This window comes from Falco naumanni, chromosome W (assembly GCF_017639655.2).
Source record: "Falco naumanni isolate bFalNau1 chromosome W, bFalNau1.pat, whole genome shotgun sequence".
Taxonomy (NCBI): Eukaryota; Metazoa; Chordata; class Aves; order Falconiformes; family Falconidae; genus Falco; species Falco naumanni.
This window is the reverse complement of record NC_054079.1, coordinates 1487063-1498259: the sequence shown is the minus strand read 5'-3', so window position 1 is coordinate 1498259 and position 11197 is coordinate 1487063. Positions and strand designations below refer to the sequence as shown.

Here is an 11197-nt window from a genome sequence, read left to right as displayed (position 1 = left end):
CTCTCCCTCGGACCGCAGCGCACGGCGCTTCCTCCGCGGCTCCCTCCCAGAGAGAGCTCCGGTACCCAGGCCCTCTGGCAGACCAAGCCCTGTCCCTCCGGACCCGCCGGTGCTCAGAACTCCCGGGACACGCTGCGGCCCGGCGCTCTGCCCAGCGGGGCTGCGCGGAGGAGACGCGCCCGGAGCCTACCGGCGGGGGGGGGGAGGCGGAGGACGGACAACCGGGGCGGGGACCCCAACGACAGGCGGCAGCCCTTCCCGGCGCGGACACAGAGCCACCGGGAGCTGGCGGCGCCCCGGCCACACGGCAGAGAGCGCAGCCCGCTCGAAGCTGCCCGGCCCGCCGCCGGCCGCGCTCGGCTCGGCCCCGCCCCGCCCCGGGGGAGGAGCTTGGGGGCGGGGGCGCCCGCGCGGAGCCGCTGATTGGTCGAGTGCTGGGGGAGGGGCGGAGAGACCCGACGCCCCTCCCCCCGCGCCCGCCGCCAGCGGCGCCGTCGCGTCAGGCGGCGCGGTTGCGTGACACGGCGGCGCGCGCACGGCGGAAGGCCGCGGGGCCGGCGGAGGCTCCGGTCCTACTGCTGCCATGGCAACAGCCGCAGGTGCGGCCCGCGGCGGGGCCCGGCCCGGCCCGGCCCGGCTCGGCTCGGCGCGGCGCGGCGGCCGCGCAGGCGCACGGGGGCGGGCGGACGAGCGCGGTTCCGTTGGGAGTGGGCCGCAGCCGCCGCCCCGCGCTCCGCTGCCCTGCCGGCCTGACCTTGAGGGCGATCCCGGTCGCGGGCCGCTGGGAGCGGGGCAGCGCTGCAGGCCCTGGCCCGGGAGGGAGCGTCTCCACCGGCCGGGCGTAAGGGGCGGGTGCCTTGTGTCGCCGGCCCGGCGCGGCCGCGGCCTCCCCGCCCGCCCGCGCCTTTGCAGCTTCTCTGACTCGGGCCTGGCTGTTCCTTTCAGGTCGCCTGATGCCGTGCCCCGGAGGGGCTGCCGTCGCTCCCGAGCGTTCCCCGCACGCCGGTGCCGCCGCCGGGCGGCCCTGCCGGCGTCGTGAGGGATACTGAGGCCTCCTCGGCGGTACCGGAGCGGCGGGTTTGGCCGCGGGGCTGCGCGGCGGGAAGCCCCGCGCCGACAATGCGGTGAGTGGGGGGAGCGTGCTGCCAGCGGGGGGCTGGCGAACCCCGTCTTCGTAACCTGGTGTACCCCGTACCGGTGGGTGATCGGCTGGAGGAGCAAACGAACAGATACGTGGGTTCAGTTTGGGCTCCCCGCCCCCCCCCCGGCTTGTCCAAGAGGGACCGGCGAGATGCGGGCGTGTGTCCAGAGAAGGCCGAAGGGGCTGGAGCACAAGTCTTGCAAGGAGCATCTGAGGGAACTGGGATGTTTAGACTGGGGAAAAGGAGGTTCAGGGAAGGCCTCATCGCTCCCTAGAGCCTGACTGGAGGCTGTAGGCCCAGGGGGGAGGTGAGGGGCCGCGTCAGTCTGTTCTCCCGGATAACGAGTGACTGGACAAGAGGAAGCGGCCTCAAGTTGTACCACAGGAGGTTTAGATGGGATTTTGGGAACAATTTCTTCATGGAAAAGGTGGCCAGGTATTGGAACAGGCTGTCCAGGCAGGTGGTGGAGTTACTGTCCCGGGAGATAGAGAATCGTAGAGTTGTTTGACTTGGAAAAGACCTTTGAGATCAAGTCTGACTGTTAACCCAGGACTGGCAAGTCCATCAGTAAACCCTGTCATGAAGCACTGCACCTATGCATTTTTTAAAGACATCACACACTTCCCTACTGACAGATCCAGCAGTTACACCAAAAGGAGCATGCAGCTTCTGAAACTAAACTAAAGGTGTGTCTATATATTTTTTTACATTTTTTTTATTTATTCGGAGTTTCTTTTGAGAGGAGAAATACGTTTTGGCTGCATGCAGCTGCCACCCATACAAATGACCAGTTGCCAAAGGCCTTTTGAATCATCTCCGTAACGGCCTTGTCTCTGGTGAGACTCCTCCACATTGTTTAGTTGACTTAGCATGACCCACTGTGCCCTGTTTTAAGACGTGTTGGCAGATGTGGCTTTTTTTAGTATATGCAAGGAGAACTACTGTAATCCAAATGCGAGTCTGAGCAGGTGCATATATAAATTGGTGTGTAAGCCGTGAATCGTAGTCTCTGGTATTACTTCTCATATTGACAAAGACACTTCATCGTTTTAAATGATGTAGATAGAACTTTCAGTTGCCAGGCCTTAAAGGATTACATAGTGTCTAACTGTAGGGAAAAGCCAGTCCAGGTGTATATGAGTTTTGGTTTAAAAATAGCGTACTTTGTCAAAAGAATCCATAAGGTTTGCTTTGAGCGATCCACCTTGTTTCTGTATAGCTTCCACTATGCATGTGCCCTTCACCTAACAGCCTGTAGCGGCTGCACCTTAAGAAATGGTTCCTCGTGCTCAGCAGGAGTATTAGCCCCAAATACCACTTTGAAACCATGGAAATCTCATGCATGTTGCTTGTGGGGAGTATCTGAAGTTCACAAACTACCACCAGCCTCCCTTGGTTGTTACTGACTTCACTAAAGCTGTGCTGTAGTCTTAAATTAGGATTCAGATCAGCTGCAAACCCCCCAGCTTTCTGCAATTGCTGAAATAAGTAATCCTGTTTTAAATGAGGAAGAAGTGTTGCCTGGTAATGATTGCTTCAGTACTATTCTGCTTTATTTGGTAGAACTGTCTGTGTTTGCGTGTCCTTCTGGGCCTCGGGTCTAGCCAAGTGCAAGGTATTGAAACTTTGTGACAGATTGTGAAAGTTACAGGTGGGTTCAAGACGCTGTCTGTCTTTGTGGATGCTGCTGCAGGCTGATTTCACTGGAACTTTCAGAAATTTTCAACGCTCTGTTAGAAGAGCTCTTGTCCTTTAACTTAAGTCTGGGATTACGATTGCATGCAGGCCATGACTAGGATAGAGTTAATTTTCTTCATGGTAGCTGGTATGGGGCTGTATTTTGGCTTTATGCTGGAAACTGTTGAAAACACTGGGATGTTTCAGTGCTGAGCAGGGCTTGCAAGTGTTAAGGACTTCTCTGCTCTTCACCCTGCCCAGTGAAGGAGTTTGGGGGGGACACACACAAGTAGGACAGCTGACCCCAAGGGATCTCCTACACTATATGATGTTTGCACGGCAATAAAACAGGGAGGGGGAGGTTGGTGGCAGGTGATGGGTGATTGGCGGTGAGTGTTTTCATTTGCATTGCTTGCTTTTCTTGGGTTTTATTTTCCTCTCTTTTTGTTGGGTTTTTCCCCCACCCCCCCCTATAAAATATTTTTTAAATTTCTTTTTAGTTATTACATTATTTTTATCACAATCCGCACGTTTCTTTCTTTTACTCTACCAGTTCTCCCTGCCATCCCACCAGGGAAGTGGGGAAGAGTGAGTGAGCAGCTGTGTGGTGCTTAGTTGCTGGCCAGGTTAAATCACAACAAATTGTTATTTAAATTATCTTTTGTTTTCTGCCTTAGGAAAAGGCAGACTGGAATCTGGAATGATGAGAATTTTTAATACTACTGCATGTCTATTTTTTTTTTTTTTTTTTAATTATTTTTTCTTTTGTTTTTTTTTTTTTTTTTTTAATCTGTTCTGTCCCTACCACCACCGTCCTGGTGAAGTGTATTTTATTACTGTGAGAGTAGACCTTTTAACGTTTAAATTCCTCGGCACAGTGAATGAGGAGACCTAATGTGTAAGTTTCCTCTTGTTAGCTGTAGTGTAGCACTTGAGAAGTTCATCTCTCAATTTCCTTCCCAATTTATTTCTATTTTAATTTGAAAGTGTACAGAAGGGAAAAACTTCAGGTCTCTGAGAAAACGGTGCAGCGTCTGTCCAGTATTCCATGTGTTGCTTTTCTCCTTGAAATTTTATGGGCTTTCCGTGGATGTCAAGTAGCAGGTGCTGTTTGAATGATCCGCTACTGTGAAAAAAGCTGCGGGGTCACCTGCAGCTCTGCTTATGTTTGCTCTTTTCTTCTTTGATGTAGGGAAGGAGAACTGAGGTATACTGCAGTAAGAAAAACAGTATGATGGATTCAGAACGTTCTGCCCCAACAAATTCAAAGAAATACCTAAGCAATGACGTAACAGCTACCTCTGGTAAACATTATCTTTGTGGCTACTGTGCAGCCTTCACAAATATCTCAGTCACTTTTCCCATCCAGAAGGTTCTCTTTCGACAGCAGTTGTATGGTTTGAAAACAAAGGATGCAGTACATCAGCTGCAGAAGGACGGACTTAGAAATCTCTATCGTGGCATCCTTCCTCCGTTGATGCAGAAAACGACAACACTGGCTCTGATGTTTGGCTTGTACGAAGATTTCTCCTCCCTGCTCCATTGCCACGTGAGCGCTCCTGAACTACTCACTCGCAGCATGGCAGCAGTGCTTGCAGGGACCACGGAAGCTATTCTTACACCTTTTGAGAGAGTTCAGACTTTGCTTCAGGACTACAAACACCATGATAAATTTACAAACACTTACCAGGCTTTCAAGGTACTGAAAGTCTATGGGATGAGAGAATATTATCGGGGATTGGTGCCCATTCTGCTCCGCAATGGGCCCAGTAATGCACTCTTCTTTGGCCTACGGGGACCTATCAAGCAGTGCCTGCCTGAAGCAACTTCTTACAGCACTCATTTAGTCAATGACTTTATCTGTGGAGGGCTGTTGGGTGCCATGCTGGGATTCTTGTTTTTCCCAGTGAATGTTGTAAAAACTCGCATGCAAGCTCAAATTGGTGGTGAATTTCAGTCCTTCTCAAACGTTTTTGTGAAGATATGGCTGGAACGTGATAGAAAGCTGATACACCTTTTCAGAGGGGCCCATCTGAATTACCATCGCTCTGTCCTGTCCTGGGGCATAATCAATGCAACCTACGAATTCTTGCTAAAGATGTTGTGAAAACCACTGTCTTCCTTTGGCTCTTCTGTTCATTTGGGTATTGGCATGTGTGATGTCACTTAATCCCAGGGAACAGTGCCTGCGTAGTGTGAAAGGTAATTAGTCTTGGCCTTCAGTATTTATGGGGTGAATGGTGATGCATCTAAATCTTGGTGCAATTAAGATGAAAGTTTGAAAGTATTTATTTGCTGGCAAGTGAGTTTTCCCATAATGGACCTAATAGACAAATACAAAGTTTTGGAGAAAAAGGAGAAAAAAAAAAAAAAAAAAGAGTATTATATTAGTCCTGCAGCTTGTTCTGTATCACTCCCAAAACTTCTTAACGCTCTGTGATGGAATGTACTCCACCATCCACATTGTAGAATATAAAAAATAAAGGAGGGGCTGATGAAAATTGATTCCCTTAACCTGACAGACTTCAAAATCTCAGTTTAAGAACTGCATTTTCAAATGCTTCTGGGTCCTAAGAACTTCTTACTGTTTAAATCTAAATGGATGGCTCCAGTTTGAGGATGACTGAAGCTTAGACTTCAAGCTTAAAACTAAGCCTACACAAACTCTTCTGCCAGCTGTTTTGATGCTTGGCTTTAAGATGAACATTTCATTCAGCAGTGTCAGTGTAAGCGGACTCCCATTCAAAGTGGGATCTCTGTGTGTACATGTCTGTGTGCCTTCATGTGAAAAGGGAAGAGCAGAAGGAAGGAAACACCAAATTTAGTAAAGCTTTAAAGTGTCCTTCCTTGTTAAAAAACAAAACAAAACAAACCTTCTACTTGTAAACTTCAAACTTATTCTGCTTTTCGTTGGGGTTTTTGGTGGTGGTGGGTTTGGGTTTTGTGTTTTTTTGGGGTTTTGTTTTTGCATTGCTGCTTTTTCTGTTGCTTAATTCTGTGGGGCCAGGAAGAAAATGGCCCTTTCTGTAATACAAAATAGTCCAGCCTCCTGCAGCTGTGACAGTAGTTCACAAACACAGCTCTTTTGTACTGAGATTTCTTGTCTTTTGCAAATTACTTCTGTTTTATTTGGGCTGTGGAATAATGGATCACAAGGAGGTGGATTTTACCTGAAACTTGGGAGTTCAGCCTGCTTGTTGTGTACTCTAAAACAAGTTCAGTAAGACAGATGTACAGCGGCACTGACAAGATGAGGTTTTTGGTCTGTAAGTGTAGCAGAGACAGTAGCCAAAGATGACTTTGGAAGCAGCTAGGTAGGAAAGATACAGCGCTTGGAGATGTGTTTGTGGACTTCTGTAGGTGAGGCATGAAAAAGACTTCACCGAAATAAGAAGTGTCAAGTGTCTGACAGGCTTGGGAGGTGAGACAGGTAAGACTTGAGGCCTGAGAGAAAGGGGAAGAAGAGCAAGTGTGACCACGAACAAGGTGACTGTCTTAATACAAAGCATTTGATTCTCTTGGGGGACTCCCTATGAAACTATACATATATATATAATTATTTTGGATGATGGGGGACAGGAAAGCTTTCAGAAGCTGGTGTGACTTGATCTTCTCGTAAGTTTTGGAGTGGCTATTACTTTGCATTTTCCATTTGCTAAACTGTCCTCAAATACCGATGGTAATCAGTGTGCTATAATCATAATAGAGTCCCTAGCTTCACAGTCAAAAATGGCCAGGCACAAGTGAGCATTCTTGTATCCAAATGTTGTGATTATTTGCATTTAAATAAAATGTTTACTGAATGTTTGTTATTGGCAGATTCTGATTTTTACCAGTGTACTGTTGGGGTTGGTTTTTTTTGTAATCACTCCTTGATGGAATAAAGACATTTGCATCCTGCTTTTCTGTGAAAGATACTATATACTTCTGTAACGTTGGGAAATCTGAAGCGTTGAGGGTAAAGGCTTTTACCACAAACCCACTACTCATTGATGACTGGCTTTACTGGGGGGTGGGGGTGGGGGAGGGGAAATGTAGTCCTGGTCTGTCTCTGCTTAGGCAGCACAGTTAGATGGAGCGCGCTGTATGTCTGTCAGGACAGAGCTGTGCTTGAGTGTCGCCTCTTTATAACCACCGCCGGTTTGCCAGCACGCTCAGAGGAGTGTGCTTCACAAATGACACGTGTTTCACGCCTAAGAGGGCACATACTTAGTGGATGGAGGGGTCCAGTGAGTTTTGGCACACTGAGATGGAATAAGTCACGTACTAAACAGCACGTGTTGGCCAGGCCAGGAAGAGAGCGCAGAAGGAGCTGCAATGCTTCAACGAACAGAAGGGGAAGAGGAATTCCATCAACAACAGTCAACAGGAATACTGCTGAGAGAAAGGCGGCTGGAGAAAGATTCCTTCAGCAAAACTTTACGAGAACAGCAACGCTGCCTTCAAGGGTTTGCTGTCTAAAGGTGCTGTCTTACCCCACGGGTGCTGTCTCAGGCGACAGAATGGGTAATTATGCCGAGTGTGTAGTTAAGCATACGTATGTCCTGCCTTCTAGGCTGCGCGAGTGAACTGTTCTTTCTCACAAACATGCTGGGTGGCAAGGACAGTCGCAAAGAAACCTGCAGGGGGAGAGAAACCTTCCTACAGAGGTTGTTTGGCTCGAAGCAATCTTTTTTTTTTTTTTTTTTTCCTAACTTTGCTGGGGGGAAGAGGCAAGAACCGGTGAGCATTACAGAACACAGCTCCGTGTAAGATAAATACATTAAAATAGATTTTAATGAATTGAATTATTAAATGTTTAATTTATTATGCAAGCAAGACAAACTGTCCACAAATAGGAAGTTACTGTACGGCTTTAAGTACAATTATTTTCAGAGTAGTTCTGATACTGTCTATACTGTATTAAAAGGCTACAATTTTTACTATGAAATCTCAAGTATTTCAAAATATTCTACGTGCACAATTTGTTCTGGTATTAAAAACATTAATTAACTGAAGATATTTTGTGCTTAAGAAAATGCACCTTTGACTAAGATCAGGAAATGAGAAGTTTCTTTTTCCTGCAGGACAAAAATATTATGGGCCATTGACTTTCTCCTTTTACTGCAACTTCTTAGAATCTTGTAAACTAGATTTTTTGAAAGCTTTCATTTGGCAAGTGTGTTTCTTTTTTTCTAAGAGTTCACATTTCATATAGCAACAGACCCATGTTTTACGGTATCAGGACCTTCTCCACATCAGTGTTACCCAAATAAAAAATAATTAAAAAAAAAAAAGCACCACAGAAAAAAAACAACTCACAAAATCAACCAAGGTCATGTTCCCTGCCCCTGCCGCCCCCCCCCAAAAAAAGGAAAAAAAAAAAAAAAATAACCCCAGAGAAACCCAATGTTTACATTCTACTTCTGGTAGTAGGCAATCAAACTGTCCTTGCCAAGCCTCCAAGAGTGCAAACAAACGTGCATGTGTGTCTACATCATCACTGTGCTTTTCTTCCTATCCCAAATAGTTCCGTTGGGAGGTTACATTTTTTTCCCTGAACTACCCCTGTTTGACAAGTGGACTGATGCCCCGTGGCTGGATGTTTACTGAAATACACACACACAGAAAGTACATACACGTGAATGTCATTGTACAGTCCTATTAAGAGTTTCTGTCTCCTTCCCCACAAGTATCTTAACAGTGCTGCAGTGATTTAAAGACTGACCTCTAATGACCACTCCGAAAATGCATTTGCTCCCACAACAGTCACTGGATTATTACAAAAAGAGCACTTGTTCCATTCCTGTAGACGCTGCTATATGCTGACGTTCCTATACAGATCTTAATTATGCAGGTCATCTGCTTCTGCTGATTTGCCATGCTGCGAAGGGAGGAATTCTTTTACTACAGAACTTAAAAGAATATAAACCCCGTGCATTTAAAGAACATCCTGCATGCCTTACAATCCAACTGAGAGCTCTGTCTTCAACAGAAATAGTGTCACATTTATCAAGTGATGTTAACACTTGAGTGGTTGAAAATAAACCGGTTGAAAAGATTCTCTGGTTACAAGCCCCTACCATATTTTGCTGTTAGTGCAGGCTTTCGTCTACCATTTGAAACGTTTCCTTCTATTTGTTCCAGACATTTCTATCGAGTTGCGGAAGGTTAAGGACTCATCTTTTGAAACATAACAGTAAGATAAACCTTTTTTTTTTTTTTTCGTACTATCTAGAAATAATCCAAAGCTTACCAACCAGTACTTCATGAATTCAGTAAGGCAAGGTAATATTATTCAGAGAGAACTGAAAATCACTCCTTCCACCAAGATGCAACTGCAAAGCATATCCGCTGTCAACTACTGAACAGCGTTTCAGTAAGCGTTCCGTGAACTTCACAGGTAAAATAAGACGAACTTTCATTTGAAGATGCCCAAGTATCGTTGAGAAGGAGCAATCAAATGATCAAAATGTAAGATTACCCTACTTCCTCAAGCTTATTACAAATGTAATCAGAACTAAGTCACATTCCTACAGTATACAGGGACAGAATTCATCTTAATAGGAATCTGCTGGACATGCCACAAAAGCTCCATCATCATCATCATCATCAACCCCCTTAACAAGCTCAGCTTTTACCAGCAGTCCTACACTCCTGCTCAGCAGCCCCGGCTTTCACAGGGGTTGGGTCAACCCACCGCTCTTGGTGCTATGCACTGCAGGTAATGCCTAGATGTCGTGACATATCTCGCTTTGGAGTAACAGTTCTTTAGACAGGAAAGTTCAGTCTCCAACATTTCAGCACAATACTCTGGTAAAAAACAGCGTATCATGAGGTAGAATTAAAAAAGTAACACTCAGTGCATATTAACAGGCATCGAATTAAAGTCATAAGCAACCTACCTACCAGTTCAAGGATCTTCTGACAGGAAAAATCAAAACCAGCCGTGAGAACAAACAAACAGACCCACCCAACCACTGCTTTTGATTTCACAGGTGCTTCTTCACCTCCAAAACAAACACAGTTCAAGCCTGTGCAAACAGGAAGATTTCTTCAAAATGTTACCTGTAGTCCCTCCAATGATGTTTAGTAAAACATGAAGATGAGAAAAAAGCAGCCTAGAAACGAGGAGAGAGAGTGCACGTGGAAAAAACCATCACGTCCAGCGCAGGGATTGGGGGAGAACCTAACAACTTCTAGCGGAGAGGCATGCAGAGAAATGTGAGTGTTCACACAGGCACACTGCATTCTGTTTGAAAATTCTGAATTTCAGAACTTCAGGAACAGGAAACCGAACACTTCACTGGACTAATGTCAAGAACGCAGTATCCACGAGTTTTACAACATGCTACTACAGGAGTATTCCGATGGTTTGTGGGGTTTTCCCCCCCGCCCCCAAAAAGCTTGGCCAATTACAAACTCCTTGCAGCGTATCTCCTCTTTTGCTGCCCTCAAAGTTTTCTGCACAATTCACTGCCACTGTTTTAAGTCACAGACAAGGGGAACCCCCCCCCGAACTGTTTCTAACACATGGAAGCTCTGCCCCCGACATAGGTTCAGGTTCACAGGCTTTTATGCGTACACAAAAGGAGCTGGGTGCTATAGGAAGTGATGTATTTCTAACTGGTCTCAGATACACCTGTGTATTTTTTTCATTCAGTCACTATGCCCCATTTTTCACAGCTTGGCCGATTAACAAAGTGAAAAAATACCTTTTCATAAATTGCGTTCTTTGCACGCAGAAGTTCCAAAAGCATTCAAAAGGTACAAGTGTGGGAACCTCAGAGTCAGCGTTTTAGAAAATGGGGCATCTCTCTTACTTTACAACTTTGTCTGTCTACTTTCGAGTTCAAGACAATGGGTTCAGCAACAGTGGAATTGCTCACAAGATACGCCATGGAACACTTCAACCTACAAGTTCCTGCCTGAGAAGACCGTGGGCATTTATTTCCATTTTAAGCTAACTGAGTGTATTTGCTTAAAAAAAAAAGAAATAGAAAAAATTTTAAAAACTTACTCCTCCAGCTGGATGATACCATCACCAAATAATTCTGTTAGAAACCCACGAGAACAGCAAGTTCAGGCCTTCTACCAAACAGCAGGAGTCTTGTCAGCTGCACACACTTGACTACTCGAATGTAATCCTTTAGCAGTCAGTTGCTATAGATGATGAAACCCAATGCAGAAGTAACTAACTAGTCCTCAGACTAGCAAATGCCCAATATTGAAGGCTTCGAATTCCTAAAGAAATTCTCCAAAACAGGGAATAAAAGATTTTTTTTTTTTCTCGTCATGCAGAGGAGCCTTAAGTTTCAATGACTTCACCAACAACCACAGTATGCTACCTATGCAAATTCAAAGTTACAAGAGGATCGTCAGGCTTATGTGTTTCCAGC

General features: G+C 46.1%; 1 protein-coding gene across 1 annotated transcript; it reads left to right on the top strand.

The window, feature by feature from the left end:
* The first annotated feature begins 472 nt into the window (after window positions 1-472).
* On the top strand, window positions 473-5175 carry LOC121080374 (mitochondrial nicotinamide adenine dinucleotide transporter SLC25A51-like). The gene is made up of 3 exons (XM_040578350.1): window positions 473-599; window positions 946-1124; window positions 4012-5175. The coding sequence occupies exon 3, from the start codon at window positions 4051-4053 to the stop codon at window positions 4924-4926; it is 876 nt and encodes a 291-aa protein (XP_040434284.1). The 5' UTR covers window positions 473-599; window positions 946-1124; window positions 4012-4050; the 3' UTR covers window positions 4927-5175.
* Window positions 5176-11197: the final 6022 nt, after the last annotated feature.